General features: G+C 37.3%; 1 protein-coding gene and 2 pseudogenes across 2 annotated transcripts in view; all 3 read right to left on the bottom strand.

Moving 5' to 3' along the window:
• Nucleotides 1-290: 290 nt before the first annotated feature.
• EEIG2 (EEIG family member 2) overlaps nt 291-24,340 on the bottom strand; it is a 73,185-nt gene continuing 49,135 nt past the window's right edge. For both annotated transcript variants that reach the window (XM_074188313.1, XM_074188314.1), the window contains exons 6-11: nt 9,015-9,118; nt 4,953-5,048; nt 4,618-4,813; nt 4,365-4,492; nt 3,524-3,593; nt 291-484 (exon numbers count right to left, since the gene is read on the bottom strand). In XM_074188313.1, coding sequence (XP_074044414.1) covers nt 442-484; nt 3,524-3,593; nt 4,365-4,492; nt 4,618-4,813; nt 4,953-5,048; nt 9,015-9,118 — 637 coding nt within the window. In that variant the 3' untranslated portion in view covers nt 291-441. The remainder of the gene's footprint in view (nt 485-3,523; nt 3,594-4,364; nt 4,493-4,617; nt 4,814-4,952; nt 5,049-9,014; nt 9,119-24,340) is intronic.
• On the bottom strand, nt 11,068-19,182 carry LOC141487938 (uncharacterized; annotated as a pseudogene).
• LOC141488324 (protein SPATA31F1-like) lies at nt 18,810-21,312 on the bottom strand (annotated as a pseudogene).

The raw sequence follows: 24,340 nt of genomic DNA, 5'->3' as shown, positions 1-24,340 counted from the left end.
AGAAGAATTTATAAATTTAGATTCTCACGGTCTATCAGTTAGAAAGAGAACTTTTCCCTTAAAGCCAAATTCTAAATATAGTAATTACCACTGATTGTGAATATAGAAATGACACCTAAAATATATAGCATTCTTTTTTTCCTTTTCAAGACAAGATGTTTCTAAGTAGAAAGCAAATACTTCACTAATATGTACATTTGCAATTTATGCCTGCACATGGCCTTCACTGTGTGTAATGATGGTGCCTTGTACTATCATGCTGATGGGTCCTTTCATGGAACAAGAGGCACTTTGAGATGAACAAGACAAACCAACGTTCATTTTCCTTTTTCATAAAAGAAGCCATTTGATCTTATTCTTCTGCGTATTATCTCTCAAGAGCTTAAGGAAAAGGAATCGAAAGTCCAATTAGCATCTAAGATCCACAGGAAAGTTCCACTTTTAGCGTTTGATCACGACTTGTTCATATGCACCAGATCCCACTCTGAAAAAATAGTACCAAAAAAAGGAAAAAAAAAGGTTTTAAACCTAGAACTCTGAGTCTGTAATTTTATCAGGGAACTGTGGTTAAATAATCAGGGAATAATCATTAAAAACAAACAACTCCATATTATATGCTTTTGGGGAGGGAGTTCCCTAGTAGTTTAGCTTTGATATTACAACAAAACTAGATACCTTTAAGTCATTCAATAGTTTTCAAAAAAGTGATTCAATAATTTTCAAAAAAAGAATCATAGCAGGAGAAAGATATTTAATAAGGATAGGCACTAGACACATTGAGTTAATTCTGCTAGGTGACACTCCCTTGCCTAGGTTGCTCATTGTAATCCAAACCTTTGAGAACACAACCCTTTCTCCCCTTCTCCTAACTCCAGCTGGTGAAGAACTAAGATCAAAAGTCTGAATTCTAAGTCCCCAGAGTCCACTAAGTCCTAGGGAATGTTTCAATGCTTTATAAGGAAAAACTAGCCTAACCTGTATGAATTAAAGATATTGCTCCAATCACATGTTTTTATGGTGAATTTTCATCCATTACTTAAAGATTTCATTAATATAAAGCATTAATAAAGCTTTATAAAATAAATAATGGATTAATATATTTAAATTCCCATCAATTTCCACTACCCTAATTTCAGATTCTGATTATATCAGACTACTATAAAAGTAGGCTAGGTAGCTGCTTTTTCCCCTGGCTTCTTTTCCTTCCAAACCATTCTTTATCTTAAGAAGATAGGAAAGTTGAAAAGGTCTTTAAAAGTCATCTAGGGGGGACAGCTAGGTGGTGCAGTGGATAAAGCACTGGTCCTGGAAATCAGGAGGACCTGACCTTAGACATGTAATAATAACCTAGCTGTGTGACCTTGGGCAAGTCACTTAACCTCATTGCTTTAAATAAAAATTTTTTAAAAAAAATCATCTAGAACATCATTTCACAAATGTTGAAACTGACACCCAGTGAGATTAAGAGACTTGCTCAAGGCCACACAGGTAGGGAAAGAGCCAGAATTTGAACCAAGGCTCTCTGGTGTAGTGGACAGAGCACTGTGCCTGGAGTTAGGAAGATCTGAGATCAGATCTACTCTCAGATATATACTAGCTGTGTGGCCCTGGGCAAGTCACTTAACCCATTTGCTTTAGTTCCTCATCTATAAAATGAGTTGGAGAAGGAAATGGTAAACCATTCCAGGATCCTGGCAAAGAAAACTCCAAATGGGATCACATAAGAGTTGGATATTGAAAACAACCACCATTTCTGATTCTAAATAGAGCATCGTTTCCACCGCTGCATGTTGCTTTCAAACATGATTATATCAACAGCAACAACTAGGAGCAATGTAGTGTACTGAGTAAGAAGTGGTGTGAGAAAGCTGGCTCCATTCCTTACTAAAGTATGTGAGCACAATAAAATGGAGGTAATGCTACTTGTTTTATGTATTTTACATAGATATTGGCAGAGGGTAATTATTAAGTGTCTGATTCTGCATTTGAACTCAAGTCCTCCAGACTCCAGGGCACTTACTTTATCTACTGTACCACCTAGCTGCTCCTCCCAAGTCACTTACGCTAGTTCAGTTTTTGATACCTAATTGTAGGGTTATTCTTTGATAGTGTGCTTTCCTCAAAAGCTTCTTATTGTGGTAATAAGCCACATATCTGCTCTTTGTAAATCTTGAAATGTTTTCATATTTTTTGACAATTACATGGAAGAATGCATCTTTTCATGATATTACCAGTTGTTTTCATGTCATCAAATTTAAAAAGGGATTTTTAGAATTCTAGGTTAAGCACACCCATCTCTTTTTCATAAACATTTGAGACTCTAGTAGTGTTGCCAGAAAGTAGCTCCTACTTAAAGCTGGTAAGATGTTTCTAATTTTGTTAAAAATATTATGTCTTGGGCAGGTAGGTGGCGCAGTGGATAGAGCACCGGCCCTGGAGTCAGGGTTCACTGTCTGGGTTCAAATCTGGCCTCAGACACTTTATAATAATTACCTAGCTGTGTGACCTTGGGCAAACCACTTAACCCCATCTGCCTTGCAAAAACCTAAAAAAAAAAAATATTATGTCTTCAGTTCATTTTATGTGCATTTGTGGGATGCTTACCTTAGACCATTGGAAAATGTATCTCTGTCTTTCTGTGATACCAGAATACAAAGGAATACAACGCAATCTGCTATCCTCCTAGTCAAGCTGATCATCACAAATATTTTAAGTAGGGTCAGCCTGAAACTCTATGCTGCCCTGTCTACATCTTTGATCTCAGAAACACTTCCATGACAATATCTAGGGTGTTAGCATCATCAGTGATGTCATCAGAGACCAATTTGCCTGGGTTCCAGGGTTCCTGACAAGTTTTCAGAGCACATTAAGTCCTACCCTATGTTGTTACTCATTTCCTCAAGACAGTGAGAATGGTTTGGAAATTGAAGGGATTATTATTATTATTATTATTATTATTATTATTATTATTATTACCTTTTGACAACCATAGGATCATGGAAATGACTTCAGGGGCTACTGAGTCTAAATCCTTCATATAAAAGATGAGAAAATAGACAGGGAGAATTGCCCAGGGTGATACAATTACTGTCTGACACAGGTTTTGAAGCCAGATCTCCTGACACTAAGCCTAGTGCTCTATCCACTATGCCATGCTATCTCTTGTATCATTTAACCTCTCTAGATCTCAATTTTCTAACTATAAAATAAAGGTATTATGAGTTGCTCTAAGGACCCTTCTAGCTCTTGATCCCAATGCTAAGAACAGTATCTTGTTTCTTTTCCTTTCAAGCTTAGTGCTCAATTTAATCTCAATTTCTTTAAGAATCTATTGAGGAAAGGGGCAGCAAGGTGGTGCAGAAGATAGAGCACTGGATCTGGAGTTAGGAGGACCTGAGTTCAAATTTGACTTCAGACACTTAATAATTACCTAGCTATGTGACCTTGGGCAAGTCACTTAACTCCATTGCCTAGCAAAAAAACAAAAAGAAAAAATAAAAAGGAATCTATTGAGAATACATACCTATTTGGAAGGTGATGACTGCCAAAAGATGTACTCCCCCCAGGACCCACAAATAGCCTCAGGCCTTCTTCTAAAAAATTAAAATTAAAAACTACATTATTTTCAAGTAGTATAATAGCTATGTATAAATTTCATTTTAAATTTTATCTTTCCCAATTTTGTACATTTATTTTAACATTTAAAGATAAATATTCTATCAGCTCTCTCATCAACTTGTCTAAAGTTCTTTGTCAGTTGTATGAATTCCACTAATACATTTACTTCTTTCTCTCTACAATCTCTCAAATAATGGAAACTTGGTCAATTTCAAATGATTGGGCACAATGAAACTTGGAAAAACAATATATACATCTTCAGCTATGCAGAGAGTTTTGGGGGGGGGGGAATCCTTTCGGTGGTTTCTGTTTAAATAACATGTCCCTGAGACTTCCAGTTACATATGCCTTGCTATTCTGATGTATAGCCTCAGTGGAGTAATTAAAAAAAAAAGCTGTCACAGAAATTCAAAACAATTCACAATGAGGGAAATGATGTATATTTCTATATCCTGACAAAGACTGCTTTTCTCAAAAAACAAAAACAAATTCATTACAAATATATACCTTTGCTATTAATAAACATCTATTCTTTGTCAAATACAAAATCCACATTCAGAAAGAAGTAAACAAGAGAAATTGTCTTGGGATTAAAACAGAAATCTATTTGTTTCACTTAAAATTCAGAGAAAAATCTACTTATTTGTTTCTCTTAAAATTAAATGCCACAATCTGTATATATCACTGAATTTCCTTTGCTAATTCCTGAAGTTCTAAATTTGTCAATTGCTTAATTCTATGCATACCTTCTGCACTGGAGTCTAAGCTGAAGTCTTGACTTTGCAATATTTTTTCAACAATATCATCTGCATCCACTCTGGTGGCATCAACGCGTTTTAATTGTGATTCCACAGAATCTTGCTTCACAGGATGTCTGAATATTAAGTATAATTTTGTTAAAATTTATATTTTTAAGTTTTTAAAATGTTAAAAACCTCCATTTTTTCCCTTTTCCCTTTAACAAAATATACTATTCAAACCAGAGATCCCAAAACATACCTGTTGAGTTTTTCTGATGATCCCTCACCATCTTGTTTAATGGGTGTATCAAGATTAAGATCAACTACTTTCTGCTCAGTGTCATCACATGGCTCTAGGATACTTTCAATTCCTGTTGATGTACTTCCCACGGAAGCATTTCTCTTATGGCAGAGGTCAGAAAAACTGGATGACCTGGAGTGACATGTACTATAACCTATCAGTTGAAAATTAAACTGGTTACAATGCTATTATCAAGAACAATCTATGATGAAACATTCTATATGACAGTAAGGTTTAAATCATTTTACAGTACTACGTACTTAAAAGAATTCAACTTCATTATTAACTTCTACCTGATACTTTTGACTGCTGGCTTGCATAGCTTGATGTTCTGGAATGTCCACAGGCACCAAGTTCATCTGGAACTGAGGCACTCTTTGCTGACAGATCTGTAATAGGATGTTATTAATATTACTGATGTGATGGCTGTATAGGCCAATGGCCATACCATCTCGTATCATGAGATCATAGAATTTTGGTCCTGGAAGGAACCATTCAGTTCAACCCAGACCTTTGTACAAAAAAAGCATCTCCATTACAACCCACTCCAATGGTTGTTCAGGCTTCAGTCAAAGGTCTCCAGAAAGGAACCAATCTAAAACCTCTTCCATATGACTGTCTTTCAAATACTTAAAGAGAGTCAATCTTTTTCTTGGCTTCTAAATGTTCCCTTCCCCAAGTTAAATACCCCCAGTTCCTTTAATCAATTCTTCTTCGACATGAACTTTCTTTATCATTCTGGCTGTCTTCTTTGAACTGCTCTTCAGTTTATGGGTGTCTATTCTAAAATGTGCCCAGAGCAAACACAATAGTCTAGACATGATTTGATCAGGGCAGAGCACAATGGAACCATCAACTCTTTATTGCTCAAAGTTCAGCCATTCTTAATGCCATCCCAAAAGTATATTAGCCTTTTTGATTTGACGTATAGCAAAATCGATTTTAGTCCACTAAAAACCCATAGGTTTTTCCCCAGAACTTCTGCTTTTCAACTATACTCACCCTTGTGGGGTTTATTTCAAGAACTCAGGTATAAGAATTTAAATTTCTTACTATTAATTTTCATCTTATTAGATTCAGGGAATTTTTTGGTCTATTAAAATCCTTTTGGATCTTGTCATTTAGTATGTTAGTTATCTTTTTTTAGCTTTTTGTCACCTAAAGATTTGAAAAGGATACCATCTGTGTGTTTATACAAATCACTGATAAAAAATAATAAACAGCTGTGAGAGAACATTTGAGTCTAGGCAATCTGCTCCTCCGGGTTTCATTTCATTACCCATATTTCTCTCTTAATTTTTTCCACAAGAACAGCATTAGATTATCAAAGACATTGCTAAAATCTAGGTCAACTATTATCTAGAGAACTTCACTGAACTGTTAGTTTGGTAACACTAATTAAAAAAAAAGAAAAAAATAAGACTGTTCTAATCTAGTCAAATTACATTTGTGGCCATACATATGTTTTTGCATATCTAAACACTTGAAAATTTGATTTAAATATAAAGTGCTCCGCAAGTCTTAAAGCACCATATAAATGTTAACTATTATTAAAATAAGAATCTCTCCACATTATCTATTTTTCATGTCCTTTTATATCTAACACGAACATTTCCATATTCAAAGAACAAAAGAGACTTGTATACAAAACCATGACTATACATTAGTCTGTTTTTTTAAAAGTAGATATTAAATTTAACATGGTAGTCCCCACATTGACCTATTTGAGTTCCCTTCTGCTCCTTTATTTGTATTTAAAAAGTATTTCTATTAATACTCTTTTCTTCAGACATCATTATCATTCTTTCCCACTCTTCTCCTAATGCCATCAAAAAAATATGCTTCCTTGTGACAAATAAGTATGGTCAAGAAAATCAATACACTGAGTATAAAAATTTAAATCTCAATTGGCACTGATACTCCATTGGCTCTTTGTCAAGAGATGGGAAGCATACCTCATTATCAATGTTCTGGAGGTATGACTGATCATGCATGTCTTTCAAAGTTGTTTTCTTAGTTCTGATTATTTAATTGTGCATTAGTTCATATAAATCTTCCTAGGTTTCTTTGAATGTGTCTGTTTCATCATTTCTTATGGCATAATACTCCATAATATTCATGCCATAATTTGTTCAGTTCTTCTGCTATAGCAAAGTACTGCTATAGAAATTTTTTGTATATTTGGATCTCAGAGCTAGAAAAATACCAGGAACTTAATAAATGCTTGTTTTTTAAACTAAATTTTAATTTTTAAATTAAAAAACCCACCTTCTCTCCCTCTTACTCCATTCTCCTTGCTCTTGAAAAACAAAAACAAAATACCTATTATAAACATGTACAGTTAAGCTAAAACAAATTCCTATACTGGCAAGAAGAGGTCCCAAACCCAGCACAGGGTTAGCTAACCTTTTACAAGGTTCAGTAGAAGTGCCCACCAGCAGTTCTATTGTGCTGGGTTTAGGAACTCTTCTTTGTCCTGGAGCCCGGCATCTTTCTGTGGTGGAATGACCTGCATGGCATCCTTCTAGCTAGATGCTGCCCTTACTTTCTTCCTATATAGACCGGAGCTAAAATAATGAGCAGCTTTAAAACCCCCCTAATCCTAGACAAAGATCATTGCAAGGACATTTCTGTTTTCTCAACCTCTCAACACCTTCAACACTCCAGTCCTGCAACTTATCCAGATGATAGGTCCTCCTGCTGTTTCCCTTCTCCCCTCTCTCCCTGGATAAGGCATCATGTTGTCCTGAACTGCATATCCTCAACCCTGAATAAATGCTTCACTTTATATGCTGGTCACCTATTTGGTCTGAGTTTTTTTTAGTTGACAATCTCTTTGGGTGTATGTAGGGATTTTAATAATATTGTAATTGAATTTGCTACTATAATTCTCCCTTGGTTAACTGTTTTTCCTTTTAACTTTAAATGATTTTATTTATATAAAACTTTATGTAATTAAAAGTATTTTATCTCCTGTGATTCTGTCATTCCATAATGTGATCAAGAACTCTTCCCCTGAATCACTATGAAAAGCATCTCTCCCTCCCTAGCCTCCTAGTAAGGTTTTACTGATATTTTCGGTTTCTTATATCACCATAATATTTATTCTATGCATTCCTCCCTCAGTCCCTATACAACAAATAGTATTCTTTAGAATGGAAGAAGAAAAAGTCAATTCAACTCACTGATAAGTGAAAAAGTCCAAAAACACATGCAATGTGTAACACAGCATTATGTTCCTTCAATTATTTTACTTTATCTCTTTTTCAAGGTGACTCTGTTACCACTAGCTCTTTTCCCCTTAGTCTTAGTTTCCTCTTTTCATTTGATGCCATTTTCCATTTAGGCTTTTACTTATTAGTTCTACTCTCTAGTTTTTAATCTGGTTATGTATATCTTATCTCTCAATCAAGTAAATTTCTCTCCTTACCTTCAGCTACTCCTGATGTTAAATGGTTTTTCAAATTTTATTTTTGTTGCTCCTTTCCAAAAGGGATTTCTTTCACTCTTTTCATTATCCACCTCTCTGCTCATAAGAGACCCCCACTCTTGTGTACCAAATTTTTTCAATGATAAGCTTTTCCAATATTTTAATCAGCACAGAATAGTTTATAGCAGGAAATTTGGAAGAAAATGTAATTTTAGTATAAGTTAGCATTCTATTGGGCTTTATTAACTCATTTAAAGGATGATGTCCATTTAAAGCTATTTCTTATAATCTGAAGTCACACTGTTTTTCCGAAGTCTTATAAAAATAAATATATATACTCTTCAATGTTAGCTCTAAAAGGCCAAAAAAAAACCCAACCCCAAAACCAGAGAAAGATCTTATACATACAAAATTATTTTGAAGCAGCACTTTTTGTAATAGCACAGAATTGTTAACCAAGTGGGTATTCATGGAATCGGTAATAGCTAATCAAACTGTGATCTACTAATACAATAAAATATTACACCAAAAGAAAAGATAAATCTAAATGATTCAGAGAAACTTAAGATGACTCATATGAACTAATGCAGACTGAAATGAGCTAAAAAAGAATTATTTTAAACGATAGCCATATGGAAAAGAAAACAACACTAAATAACTTCAGAACTCTAATCGATTTTGACCTGAAAAGTCTAAGGTTAAACATGCTTTTTGTGTCTGAAAAGAGAATTGATAACCTAGTGATGTAGACTTAGTTAAATATTTTCATATATGCCCAAAGTTTGTATTTCATTTATTCTGCCTGACTATATTTATTAGGAGAGAATGACATATGAGATATTAAGAAGTCATTTGTAAGTGAGAGCAGCATAAAATAGAGCAATAATACAAAACAAAAACTTCCAGAAGAATCTTAAAGGCATACCTGACAACCCAAGGTGGATTTTGAGAGTCTCTCCACCTTTCCGATCCTCGTGCAGAGATTCAGATTCTCCAGCAATCGGTATATACATTGATGTAGATGGGGGCCTGTAAAGTAAACATTTGTAGTATCTCAAACTCAACATGTATGAAACTCAATAAAACTATCACTCTTCTGAACTTCCCTAATTTTGAAACAAAGGCATCACCAACTTTCCCATCAATCAGTTTTTCAACAATCATCAACTCCTCACTTTTATTAACCCTATACCTTCACTTAATTGCCAAATTCTTATTTATATTTCCATAGCACCTCTCCAAATGTCCTCCTCTCTTTACTTACATAACCTCTATATCTGACCACTGCAGCCAGGTGACTCTGGAAGAGAAAGTAAGGCTGGTGACATTGCACAGCTCCCCCCCATTTAAATCCAATTCACTTGCATGCCATGATACATCATATCCCTGAAGTCAAGGCTCTTCAAGAAATAAGGACAAACAAAACAACCACCACCTTAGTTCAGGCCTGGACTAACTTGCCTGAACTATGATAATAACCTCCTAACTGGTCTCCATTTCTCAAGTCTCCAGCTACCAAAATGCTGACGAAGTATAACCATTACTCCCCTATCTAATAAATTCCAATAGTGCTCTGTAAGTCCTTCCTGTGGTTATGTAAAGCACTTCAAAACTTGGCTTCTTCCTAGCCTTCTAGTCTTTTACACATTACTTCCTTCCATGTAATCTGGGGTCCAACCACAGAGGTCTACTTGCTGATCTTCACTCAGGATGCTCTCATGGGCCTGGGCTTTTCTATTTTCTTCCAGGTCTTACTTTTGCCTTCTCACTTTGGCTTCTTTCAAGACTCAGTTCAAATATCAGCTTTAGCAGGGGCCCATTCTCAGTCTCCCTAGCTGCTAGTACCTTCTTTACATATATTGGTTCCTCGTTAGAATGAAAAATGTACGGGCTATTTTTGCTTTTTTGTCTCCCAGATGCTTAACACAAATGATTGGTATATTAAGTTTAATCAATGCTTGTTTTTCTCTCAATACATTCAACTTAGATCAATGTATAGCATGGAAACAATGTAGAGACTAACAGACTACCCTCTGTGGGGGGTGGAGGGAAGAAAGTGAGATTGGGGGGAGGAAACTGTAAAATTCAAAAATAAATAAATTAAATTTAAAAATGTAAAAAATGTTGAATCCTTTGTTGAATCCCTTTAGTGGAGATTCTTGTTTAGATACAGTTTGGATTAGATGGTCTCTGACTCCTAACTACGAATTTTACTGTACCAATTAGTTCTTTATCATCTCTTTGCAAATATAGGACCACAGAAGTTTTTTTATATATAAAAGGCTAGTCATATTGTTATTTTACCTGTAGAAAATAATATGCCTTAGTAGTTATTAATTTTTAAAAAATTTTTAATTTATTTACACATTACTAAAACATTCTTGTCTAAGAGTAAACATAATACCCCTCTCCCCCCACAAAAATATAAAACCTCATGAGAAATAAAGTAAAAGAGAAAAGTGTTTTCAGGCTACGTTCTGATACCATCAACTAGGTCTCAGGTGGATCACATTCTTTATCATAAGTCCATCATAGAAGTTACTTCCATATTTTTCCACAGTTGCTGCTGCTGATTGTAATTCTCTTCATCTACTCCTCCCCATCTATTATATTTTCTTTCTCCTTTCACTCTGTCCCTCTTCAAAAATGTGCTGTGGGGCAGCCAAGTAGTGCAGCTGGCAGAGTACCAGCCCCGGGGCCAAGAGGCCCCAAGCCTATGTCCCACCCCAGAGACCCAGTAACCACCTGACCCTGTGGTCCCAAACAGGCCACCCAATCCCACCACCTTGCAAAAAGTAGAAAAGAAAATATGTTATATTTGACTATCCTCTCCTATGATCTACCCTCTCCTCTATAACCCACATCTCCCCTCCCCCTCCCTCTGTCCCCCTTATCTCCTTTTTCTTCTAAATTTCAAAATCCTCGAGTATGTTATTTCCTCTCTGAGGCATTTCTGATGAGAATGAAGGTTCCCTCATTGCCCCTCATCTTCCCCTCCCCCCGTCCATACCATTGCAAAAGCTATTTCTCTTTTTCCCAGTACAATTCCTTTTCACCCACTGACTCCATTTTTACAATATATATTATACCTTCAAATTCAGCTCCCTCCTATGTCTTGTCTATAAAAGCTCCTTCTACCTGCTCTATTAAATGAGAAGGCTTATATGAGAATTATCTGTATCATCTTTCCATGCAGGAATACACGCAGTTCATCATCAAGAAGTTCCTCATAATTTACCCTTCTCCTCCACTCTCTATGCTTCACCTGCATCCTATATTTGACGATCAAATTTTCTGTTCAGCTGTGGTTGTTTCAACAGGAACATTTGAAATTCCCATTTCATTGAAAGTCCATCTTTTCCCCTGGAAGAGGATGTTCAGTTTTGCTGGGTAGTTAATTCTCGGTTGCATTCCAAGCTCTTTTGCCTTCTGGAATATTATATTCCAAGCCCTACAAGTCCTTAATGTGGATGCTGCTAGGTCCTGTGTGATTCTGACTGTAGATCCATGATATTTGAACTGTTTCCTTCTGGCTGCTTGTAATATTTTCTCTTTGACTTGGGAGTTCTGAAACTTAGTTATAATATTTCTGGGGGTTGGATTTTTTATCTCTTTCTGGGGGAGATAGGTGGATTCTCTCAATTTTTATTTTATCCTCTGCTTCTAGGATAACAGGGTAATTTTCCTGTAGAAATTCTTTAAAAATGAAGTCATTCATTTTTAAGGCTCTTCCTGATCATGACTTTCAGGTAGCCCAATAATTTTTAAATTATCTCACCCGCCTCCATTTTTTCCCCAGATCAGTTGTTTTTGCAATGAGATTTCACATTTTCATCTACTTTTTCAATCTTTTAAGTGTTGAATTATTGTCTTGATTTCTTGCAAAGTCATCAGCTTCCTTTAGCTCCATTCTATATTTGAAGGATTTATTTTCCTTAGAGATCTTTCTTATCTTCTTTTCCACCTGGCCAATACTACTTTTTAAAGCATTCTTCTCAATAAATTTTTGAACTGTTTTATCCATTTGACCTAAACTGGTTTTTAATGTTAGCAGTAGGTGGGAGGGGAACAAGGTGGGGACACAGTACTTCATTGAGTACTGCCAAGAAATTCTTAGTTGATTCATAGATTTCCCTGGGTTTACTGGGCAGCTGAAGTTATTCTTTGACTTGTGCCCTTGGGAATTCTATGCCAAAAAGAAGAACAAGGTAACTTTCTTATCCTTGAGCAATGAGGCAGGCCACCATGAGGTCCTATCTCCTGGGTGGCCATTCTCTAGTAACAGAATTTGAAATCTGTTGAAGGAACTTCATAAGTTATTAACAATCCATTTCCTTGCTAATCCACCAATCAATAGATGTCCTGATTATCAAGCAGGGTAAGGCCTCCTCTGGAGAACATACTAGCCTTTCTCCATTCTGGTCCAGAACCTTGAGTAAGACAAGCATACCTATGGGACCAATCTGAGAAAGGCTTGGTAGATTTAGTCTAGGAGAAACTGTATAATTTACCTTGACCTCCAACTCTCAGGTCCAACTGCTCATTCCAAAAAGACCCATGAAGTTTATGGAGATACAGTGACCCAAACTGAACCTAACCAAAAAAAGGACCTAGAGCAAAGAGGAGTTATGTTTGTTCTGATGTCTGCCAGACCCTAGTTAAAGGCACGGAGAGATAGGAAAACATACACATTCTACATCAAGAGGCCCACTGTCAGAAGCAAACCTTCATTCCCCCTGACAAGCAGCTGTTCCTGCTCCTCAACCTGGGACAACCAGGAGGCCACTTACTCCAAGTCCAGGCTTTGTCCACCAACTTTTTATTCATAGAACTGGTCCAGACTAGAGCCCTGGTTGAACTTATAGATAGCAGAGGCTATCAACACACTTAGCCCTTGGGACAGTAAATACAATCCTCATGATTCCAAGTTGGGAGAACATGAAGAATATCATATCTTTGGACATAAAAACTTCCCATATGTACTGTCAGTTATTTTAGGGGATCAATTACCTAGTTTGGCACAATCCAGATAATTCTAATGAGGCAGAGATGATTTTTATCCTGCTGTACAACTGGCTGGAAGAATTACAGAGAAGGTTAAGGGGTTACAACTTTAGAACTAGACATCAGTCACACAGTCACATTAGTACTAGAAGTTGCAAAGTATACAGATGAGGGGAGTGGTTGTCTCCACAAAGATCAGAGAGGATTCTATGACTAATTTGGTTACCAGTGCCCCTGTCTAAGGAAGAAACTTTTGAGAACTGTATCTATAGATCCACTGTATCTATCATTTGTGGGGGAAAAGAAAAATAATTGCAAGTTTTATAGCCTGATGATAATGGCAATGTCATTACTATAGGAGAGCAGCACCCTTTGCCTTTTATCTTTGAATTGTTACCATTTTTCCTCAAAATGAAGTAGTAGATTTAGCTTAAGGATAGTCTTTTCAGAGTGCTGGTGTGTTTTCTTTCTCTTTCCACAAGAGCTCTTCTGCTCTATCCTGTTGACTGCACAGGAAGTCTTGCTGGGCCTATGCCAAGAAATGTTTGGTGAATAATTTTTATTCTCCTTTCAGGACTATTTGTTTGTCTTGTATCTTTAGGGGCTATTGTTAGGGATTATATTATCATTTTATAGAGCTTGTTTGTTACTAAGCTATGAATTCTTTGACTTTCCATGTGCTCCAGTTCTCATTAAATAGTTCTCTCACTCTCAAGAAAATGTGTGTTTTCAGTCAGTGGGATTTCGTCAACTGATTTTTTTTCCCTCTCATTGCTGAAAAAATTCTAAAGTACAGAACAATGGTCCATGACATATCTGGGGTGTTTGAACACCACTGACAGATAAAGTGGTAGAATATATAGGCAGATATCTTCTCAAAAGTAAATGTGCTTCAGCTCCTTTGTTATTCTTGGTGAGGAAAAATAAGTAGTCTCAATTAGAGGTAGCTACAGGAAAATATACTGTGAGGAATGCATGATACCTCTGAGCTTGTCTGGCATGACTTGAACTCAAATCTTTTAGAACTTGCTGAATGAGAAATAGTAGTTTACCTTGACTATATTTTGACCACATAGGACCTTGGCCAGTACCTTAGTAAAAGGTATCCTCTAGTACCTGCACCAAAGCCACCTGTTCACAAATTCAGATAAGTGAAATTTTAAACAAGAGGAAATGGAATTCTTGGAGCTTTTAAAAAGCCAGGGAGAGGGGAGGTAGTGGGGAAGGAATGTTGTACAGGTAAATGGCTGTGTGAGGACCAGAAGTACTGTAAGGGGAGCTCCCTGTAGTTACAAAGGCCATTTTTTTGAATTTAGATATTGCAGAGCTGTTTTACCCCAATTTTTCCAGCTTTGACCACATCCTGTGTGGACCTTCTTGAGGAACCAAAGACCTTCTGCTTGACTGACTTAGTGCTTGACATCCAGACTCCTGGTAAACAATGGGGTATCCGGTCCTAAGCTCCCGAGCTACTCTGGCCCTCTAGGTCCGGAAGCACACTCATGGATCAAGTACTGTGGGCAGTTATGGCAGCATTTGAAGCTAGGACTCCTTAGATTTGGTGTGGGAAATGCTCTAAATGTTATCAGTCCAGCACTTTCACTTGACAGATGAGGGAACTGAAATTTCCTGAGATCATAAGAACTTCCAGTATCTAAACCTCACACGGCACTTCAGTTTTCCATTGTTCATGTTCCAGGCTGCAATAATTGGAGAATGTGGTATGCCTCCAGATACCCATGTGAGGATGAGGATCTCATCTGGTGATAAGAGACCCACTCCTACATAACAGGAAGATTTGTACATCCAGCTAGAGTTATCTACCAACCAAATTGGAGGGACCATCCTGACACCAGCAAGAAAAGGAATGGTTTCAGATCTCTCTCTCTCTCTCTCTGATCCAGGTTTTTCCATTCCAGTCTCAGGAAGCTCAAGGGACCATGCTGGGTTAGTCTAGGTCAAGACATTCTCTCCCTGGGAATTCTAGCAGCTCCACCTTAGATCAACAGAACACATCCTGCAGGTAGGGCAGCCCCAGGGGGGGATGAGGCAGAGGCCCTGATACCTGTCTGACTTGAGGCAGGTCACTTTGCTCTGTGGGTCTGTTTCTTCTTCTGTAAGAGGAGATTGAACTAGGTGATTTCTGAGGTGCTCTCCAGCTTCTATGATCCTGCACACATCCTATGCAGAAATGAAGGACCCTATAAAGGAAAGACCCTGAGGCAGGAGGATCCAGTAGTCTACTAGAAAGAGTGCTAGATTTGGAGACAGGTGAGCCTTGGCTTCAAATCTAGGCTGTGATCACCCCAAAAGACAGACAGAATGGTCTCTACCATAGAAAGAACCAGACTCTAGGTCCCAGGATAGGAAACATGGAAATCTCTGTCAGATCTGGGGGGAGGAGGGGGTGGGGGAACTTGATTTGAATGTATTCTTGTGTTTAAAGCTTGGAATAAGTCCTGACTCATACTCAGAAAGCCTCTGGAATTGCTCAAAGTTATCGATCTAAATGACAGGCCAATAAATCTTATGACTCAAAAAGTAAACCCATGAATTTCCAAAACACAGTTCAACTGCCTGCCTGCCCTAGGGGTCATGCGTTTCCAAAGATGATTCACACAAATTCCCTTCACTCACAGAAGTATGCATTCTTAACTAACCACAGCATGCAGGTGCAGTGATTCATGATATCCTTAATAGGCATTTTAATAATTCTTTTGTTTTGTGTGCTTTCTAGACATCAACCAGAATACAGAAAAGATGTTTTTATTTTTTAATGCATGGGAAGTCAGATGAAATTTCCTTTCAGAGCTTCATAGAATGATATATAAAATGGTCATCATTAAACTGTTATATTCATTGTTTTAAAAATTGCTTATACTCATTATTTGCTCAAAATAGAAAAAAAAATTTTCAGTGAGGCAGAACTGACAGTCAGAAAATCCAAGACTTAATCCCATTTTTAAACCTGACTGATTCCTTCAAGAAAATTTCTCTGGCTCTTGAACTTCATTAGAGCCCACCATTAAAAAAAATGATTCAAATAAAAAACAACAGTAGCCCAGAAAGAAGCTAAGTAGAAAAAAAATATAGCAATGTGATGAAGGATTCTATTAATTTGAGACAAAATTTTATTCAGTCTTTGGTCCTTAATTTGTATGACTGATTTATTACTTCATATATAACTTATGATATTCTTCCCGAGTAGTTTATTTTTAATTATATCCCTTCTTCTGTTCTTAACTTTTTAGCACTTAATATTTTTTCTTTTATAAAGAGAAAAACAACAACCCTTTTTTTAGTAGTGAAATTAGTTTGGTAATGAAATAATACTGGAGTACATGATTGTATGAAATTGTTTTGAAAATAAAACACAACCTACTATTCAAATTACAGCAAACAGTATTTTTTCAGTGGTGATGTGAATAAAGAGTGATTTGGCAAATTATGCTCAGTAGAATAAAAAATAATAATCATATATAATTTTATGGAATGATTCTGCAGAAAAATAAACAAGAATGTATAATGAAAAAATTTGATTCTAAAATCTCTATTCTTAATATTGTAACTAATATTAAATTAAACTAAACTATATTATAACAAAAATAGACAAGTTTAGTCACTTATCAGAATAAAGAATATCATTGTAAAGACATAAAAGTGGGAAAAAAAAGCCCGGCTGGACATGCAATTAGAGGTAACTCAAAGACATCCATATGTCAACTAGTATCCATACAAAGTCAAGGGACAGGAAAACCTTTAGCACATCAGGTAAGTCACCATGAAAGGTTTAAAGGAGGACAAGTTACCCAGGATGGACTGGGATCTGCAATGCAATGAGGGAGTATGCACATTGATGAGGTCACAAATCTATCTAAATTATTGTCTTGTTTCAAACTTTCTAAATCCACAGCAAACTTACAAAGAGATTGAGATGAGAAACTGCACTATAAAGTGGGGAATTTTATATTACTGACTATATACTCCAAATAATATATAAAACTATCACAACCTGATATTTCATTATACTACTATTCATGTGAGAAGTAGCAAATTAGATCTGTAGTCAGTGCTAAAGACATTAATTTGTGGGACTACAACTTTTAGCTATGATTCTGTTCACTACCATTAGTAAAGACACTTTCAGTTCTCTCATGAATGAGGCTCATTTTTGCCATTTTCTTAAAGATTAGAATTTTGTATATATATATGGCTCCATATAGTACATTTAGCAGTTCCAACAAATTTTTTTTAGAAAATTTACTACTGTTAATTCTATATTTTCATATTCTTTAAGTTTTATTTATAAAATGTTTCAATTCTAATATTACACATCCACAAACTATAATTTTATGAATACTGCTGAAATAATGTAAAGCTCAGTTAACTCATATTTATTTCTATTTTAAATGGAGTTGAAGTATATATCTAATATGCAAAATACTCAAATTTACCTAAGTCAAAAGCAAGAAAGAAATATAAGAAAAATGTTTTCACATAATTTATATATCATATTTCTACTTTGCAGAAGAAGGAAGAAAAAGGAAGGTAAACAGTTAAATTTAAAAGCCTTTAATATCCTCTATGGTCTGGTTCTGGCTTTATCTGATACTACAATTCAACCCACAAACTTATCTGAGCTGCTGCCAAACCAGTCCCTGCCCTCTGAGTATACACCCCAAACTTGCCAGAAGCCACACCTTTATTCACATCATTCTTAATATTGGAATACCATACAGTTAAAAATCTACCTTTTAAAGCTTTAACTTTGAACTTCAATAGCATTTTCTCTCCCTCTTAGCATTCTATTTTTTTTGGGGGGGGGGAGAAAGGTAGTATCTTTTTAATGGAAATGAATATTTTCCTTATAAGAAGCTATGCATTTATGAGAATGAATTTGCTTTCTCTTTTGGAAGTAGACTTTTTTCTGAGAAAGCAAACATTTTTCTCAGAAGGCAAGAGGGAACTAGGGTCATTTTCCTGTAGGATGGACATATCTGAATAGCGACTGGAACACTGGTACAATTTCAAATTCCAAAAGTGTTGATGGTCCTTGTAGAAATCAGGATGGTGAACCTGACATGTTGGAGGTCCCTCAGTGCTGGCCAGAAGATTCTTTTGAAGAGTTAGTAGTACTCCTTGAATTCCATGTTTTCTTGGCTTTCAGTGTTTCTTGTTTGTGGTGCCTTTAGGGCAGGATCAGCTTGGTTGGTGTCACTCCAGACCAAGGAGAAGTGTGAGATGAGTTCTCCCTATTAAGTTTTTTTCTGGAGGCTGAGCCAACGAAGAAAGTGTTTTATACTTTCCCCTAAAGCTTTTTCTGAAGGGGTTTTATTCTGGGAAGAATAAATTACTCTGTCTGAGATCTGCACAGTTGTTGCTCTTTGGGTCACTGTGATAGGATTTTTAGGGTCCCTGTATTGAGAGAGTGTAGGGTCCCTCGTTGAAAGAAGTGAATTCTTGGACTTTCTTTGGCTGCCTTCATAGTCATCCCTCTCAGTTTTTTTCCTCCCTGTCACTCCAGAAATTGCCCCTTAATCCTCAGCTTTGGGGAAAAGACTGGGAAAGCTGCTGGAAGGGACCAGTCTGATAATGGTCCCAGTTCCCTGATGTGGGATTTTTAAAAAATTTTTATTAAAGATATTATTTGAGTTTTACAGTTTTCCCCCAATCTTGCTTCCCTCCCCCCCCCCCCACCCCACAGATAGCACTCCGTCAGTCTTTACTTTGTTTCCATGTTGTACCTCAATCCAAATTGGGTGTGATGAGAGAGAAATCATATCCTTAAAGAGAACAGAATTCTCAGAGGTAACCAGATCAAACCATAAGGCATCTGGGTTTTTTTTCCCCCCGAATTAAAGGGAATAGTCCTTGTACTTTGTTCAAACTCCACAGCTCCTTATCTGGATACAGATGGTACTCTCCTTTGCAGACAGCCAAAAATTGTTCCCAATTGTTGCGCTGATAGAATGAGCAAGTCCTTCAAGGTTGAACCCTGATGTGGGATTTTGTAGGTTCTGTTGATCTTCTGGGCTTAAGGGCATGGCTCCTTTTAAGAGAATAGGTCCTTGAGGGTGGCTAGGTGGCATAGCGGATAGAGCACTAACCCTGGAGTCAGGAGGACCTATAAATTCAAATCGGGCCTCAGATACTTAATAATTACCTAGCTGTGTGGCCTTGGAAAAGTCACTTAAGCCCATTGCCTTGCAAAAAAAAAAGAGGTCTTTCACCTCGCATCCCCCCCACCCCATCTTCTCCTTTGGAGTCTTCTACTTTGTGTGGGATTGAGCTGATGGCCCTGGCCTGGCAATCCCAGGAAGTCTGTGGCTCTATATTCCAGTACTTTCCTTGGCCTGGGCTGCTCTAGTCTGCCTCCATGTGAACAGAGCTCTTGGGAATCAGTAATGTCTCCAATGGGCTTTCTTTGGGGGTGTGGCTGGCTAACTTTGGAAGCCTGAAGGGCCTGGAATCTGGGAGAGTGTCAGGGGAATGGCTGTGGGGCAACTTTGAAAGTGATTTTCTGATATCCTTACCAAACTGAGTTCCAGTTCATTGGAGAGCTATTCCTTAAAACATGTCCAACCTCAGCATCTAGAGCAGCTGGTGATGAACTCATTTCTGGAAGCTCTTGTTTCTCTGCTGAGAGTTTCTTGTAGTTCTTTGGGACTTTCTGGACTCACAACTGTGGGAACATGTCCTAAGTAAGTCTCAAGTAAGGAGATTCCAGAACTTCACATAGTTCCCTAGAAACCAAAACTTTCTTGGAAAGCCTGTATTTACTTCTAACATCTTTCTTAGGCGGGAATACATCCTGGTCAAGATGACAGACTTGCAGGGACACTGTGGGTAGTCAAACTCTCTTTGCTCATTTCTCTCTGAACTTTCTTCATCACCTTCTCTGATTCTTCCTTTGAGACTTTTATCTGTTGTGAAACTTGTAATTCAATTTTAGTGTCCCCAGAATTCACAGTGGAATCATTAAACACTGCTTTGGGAAGAATTAATTACTCTTCAACCCAAATCCTATAGCTCTTGGGGCCAATCAGTTCCTTTATGACCCCTTTCCCCTTGTCAGGCATATCAATTTGGGAAATAGCTAAAGGAGAATTTCCCCTATAGAGAGCCACATAATAAAGAGCAGGTAATCCTAATAAGAAGGCCAAGTACTTATGTCTTGAAATCATTTCCAGTTTCTCAATCATGCTCTGTGGGAGGGTCACAGTCTGATCTGACTGCTGAATTATTTTAACCAGTGGTGTTAATGTCTATTGGTCCATGCTCAGCTCCATCCATACTGTTGCATTAGTAACCTGGAAAGCTAGGCCTTCTGGCTTCATATTGGAATAAGCAGCTTCTAAAGTTCTCTGGGTAGGAAGATCTCTAGTTGACAATTGGTTCTTAATGTCCCATGAACCACATATGATTGAGAAAGATTCCTTGTTTGATCTGTAGCCATTTTTTTCTCTATGTGTATTTGTGCAATCTCCTTGGCTTTGGCATAGGTTTAGAGCTTCATGATGCAAGGAGAAGTCATCTTTGGAGTTGGTTCTGAAGTCCTTTTGAGTTGGGGATTCTCATTCTAGTGAAGTCTCTTGTGCACCTTGGTTGAGGTGTTCTTAGGGAATTGCACCTGGTTAGTCGGGGACTGAAGCAGGGGCACAATCTTCTGAATAGACTGAGGTGGCCCCAACTGGTGCTGGAGGAGCCACTTCTGAGAATGGAGCTCAAGGAGCTTCCTAGCATGATATGGGAAGAACAAAATCTCCTAAGTGAGGACAGAGACATTCATTTTGGATCAAGGAGGAATATAAGGCTCTTGTATGCCTCACCCTCATGATCAAGGGGTTCTGGGACAGTGAAGACAATTGTAGCAGACCCCACAGCACCTGGAACTGTCTTTGTAGTAAATGAAAAAGGTGTGGTACAATGTGCCAACTAGGGAAGGTAGAATAGTTCATTTAAGAAGAGAGTATTATCTATAAGGGAGAGCTTGTTGGTGGTGGTGGGTGAGGAGATGGAATCATGCCTCTTAAAGAAGGCTACCAGAGATTCACTGTACCAGAAAAATTGGCTGTACTTCTCTTGTAGACATCTAGTCTTGACTTTACTTGTCCCCCATTCAGGGGACAGAAGTTGTTCAGGACTGGGATAGAAGGAGAAGGCAGGTCTGTATTTATGGGTTTTAGGAACTCTTCATAAGTTCTCTTCAACTCTGTTTTTCCCAGTTAAGCAGGGAGCAATTCAAAGCACAAGAATGATGGCACAGGCTGTTCTCTCAGCTAGTTTAGGGTGGTTCTGGCCACCAATGTCACCCTGGAAATCGCCCTTTTACCATGGTTCTACTCCCAGACATTTTAATCACTCTCAGCTCCAAACCCAGGCCAATCTTCCCAGGAATCTCTTGAGATATTTCCCAGTTAAGATCACCAAGAAAGTGGGTTGGAATCAAGCCATTTGCATGCATTATTTTCTTGTGTTCTTCCTGGAAAATACCAGGAAAGAGATTTACATTAATATCTTGAGACAAGCCCCCAAATTGTTATAAATGGCTCAAGAATACTTAGTCCAGAGAGATTAAAATGGTTTTTATTAAGATATCTTAATAAAATGGCACACCTCAGGGGTAGCTAGGTGGCGTAGTGGATAAAGCACCAGCCCTGGAGTCAGGAGTACCTGGGTTCAAAACTGGTCTCAGACACTTAATAATTACCTGGCTGTGTGGCCTTGGGCAAGCCACTTAACCCCATCTGCCTTGCAAAAACCTAAAAAAAAAAAAAAAAAATGGCACACCTCTCTCATGGTGGGAGAGAGGGGCTCCTCTTAGCCATTCTTTAGATATTATTTTATATTACACATATTTATACTTATCATGTCTATTTTAAAATTCTAAGCTTAATGAAGGTGGCAGGGTTCTAGCTTAGTAAATTTGAACACCCCCCAAGGCTGAAGTACTTAATATGATGTTCTTCACATAGGTGGATGTTTAATAAATACTTAACTAAATTAAAGAACTTTGCAATTGAAAACATACAAGTGTGTAACAGATCTTTTAAAAAGTGGAATATAGAAAAATCTGTGAAATAAATTTTGCAGATAGGAAAGAGAAAACATAAGCTACAGGAACAATGTGGATGGCATAATGCTTTTTTGCAATACTAACTTTTTTTTTTTAGGTTTTTTTTGCAAGGCAAATGGGGTTAAGTGGCTTGCCCAAGGCCACACAGCCAGGTAATTATTAAGTGTCTGAGACCGGATTTGAACCCAGGTACTCCTGACTCCAGGGCTGGTGCTTTATCCACTACGCCACCTAGCCGGCCCCTGCAATACTAACTCTTAAGACACAAATGCTTTATTAACTCTACAGTGAATATATAACTTAACCATTCATCCTTTTCTCTTCTTCTCAGCAAACTGAAAGAGGGGAAAAAATTAGGTTGCAGTGGCTTCTGTTTAACTTCCCAAGTGCTAAAAAAGCAATAGGTATGACCTAGAGTAGCAGTTGACTAAATTCTTGGGCCTTGGAAAACATTCTTTTTTTCTTTGTTTTGGTTTTTGCAAGGTAAATAGGGTTAAGTGGCTTGCCCAAGGCCACACAGCTGGGTAATTATTAAGTGTCTGAGACTGGATTTGAACCCAGGTACTCCTGACTCCAGATCCAGTGCTCTATCTTCTGCACCACCTTGCTGCCCCGGAAAATATTTTCACTGAATAAAAGAAATATACATTCTTGCTTTTTGTTGATTTGAAGGGGCACTAAATGAATTTACTATTTAACTAAAGCATACAGTCAAACTACAACAAAGCTATGAAGCCAAGAAATGCTCTACTGCATAGGATATTAATCTCCAAGAACAAATTAATGTTTAAATTTAAGTAATTGGGGGGCAGCTAGGTGGCACAGTGGTTAGAGCACTGGCCCTGGTGTCAAGAGGACCTGAGTTCAAATCTGACCTCAGACACTTAATAATTGCCTAGCTGTGTGACCTTGGGCAAGTCACTTAACCCCATTGCCTTAAATAAAAAATTAAATTTAAGTAATTGAATAATACTAAATATGCTTTCATTTTTTTCAGGGAATTAAATGCAAAAAAAAAAAAGTATAATTATCAAACACATGTTTAAATTTGGCCTGACTAGCCGAATATATCAGAACTATATATCAGAATATATATGGCCAGAAAATATACCAGATTTCACAAAACCATTTAGAAATAATTCTTCAGACAGCTGTTATTACCAATTGGAAAACTACATCATAATTTCTCTAAAGTGGCTAAGAGAATCTAAGACTTTGTGATTTGATCAATAGTGGACTATTAATATTTTTTTGTAAAGAAAGTATTTCAGTACTTCTGACACTACCAATTTAGACTGCTATCTCTAGTAAGTAGGCAGAGTAATCTTTAAGAACCTAAAGTCAGAAAAAGGAAAAACAACAATGATAGAGATGTTGTGGGAGGATTGGGATATTCTTGGTGGAGTTGTGGACAGATCCAGCCTTTCTGGAGAGCAATATGGAACTCTGCTCAAAGAGCAATAAAACGGTTCAGACCCTTTGACCCAGCAATTCCAATATTAGGCCTATATCCCGAAGAAATCATAAAGAAATGGGAAAAGTCTCACATGTTCCAAAACATTTATAGTAGTTCTTTGTGAAGTGGCAAAGAATTGGAAATTGAGGGGAAATTGGGGAATAGCTGAACAAGTTATGATACATGAATGTTACGGGGTAATATTGTTCTATTAGAAACCATGAATGGTCCAACTCTAGTGAAATGATACCTCCAAATGGTTCTGAAAAAGATATTCAAAAGGAACAGATATCAAGAAGATAGGCTCCTATGAAGATGGTACAAATGAAATGGTAGAAACCTAGTGGAGACTATGTGGGTGAGGATCAAAGGAGAGAGAAACAAATATGAGACTATGAAGTAAGATCATGAAGAAATGCACAAGGAACTCCAAAAGTGTGTCACAAAGCTCAGAAAGAAACATCATTTATAGGCAGATTGCCACTGTGGACTGAGTACTGGATATTGAGTCGGAAAGCCCTGATTTAAAACCTGTCTTTGATCCTCATCAGTCATTCAGCTTCTCTGAGCCTTAGTTTTCTCCTCTATTTTTGTCTTGCTGCTAAAAGTCAATGATTCTGGAAGAAAGACAGGCTTGTTGACTTTGTACAACTCTGCCTCACTTAAATCCAATTCACTCATGAGTCAAGGCATCACCTGTAATGTCATTGACTGT

This window comes from Macrotis lagotis, chromosome 5 (genome assembly GCF_037893015.1).
Source record: "Macrotis lagotis isolate mMagLag1 chromosome 5, bilby.v1.9.chrom.fasta, whole genome shotgun sequence".
NCBI lineage: Eukaryota > Metazoa > Chordata > Mammalia > Peramelemorphia > Peramelidae > Macrotis > Macrotis lagotis.
The sequence above is the reverse complement of the archived record's forward strand: the minus strand, read 5'-3'. Positions and strand labels throughout refer to the sequence as shown.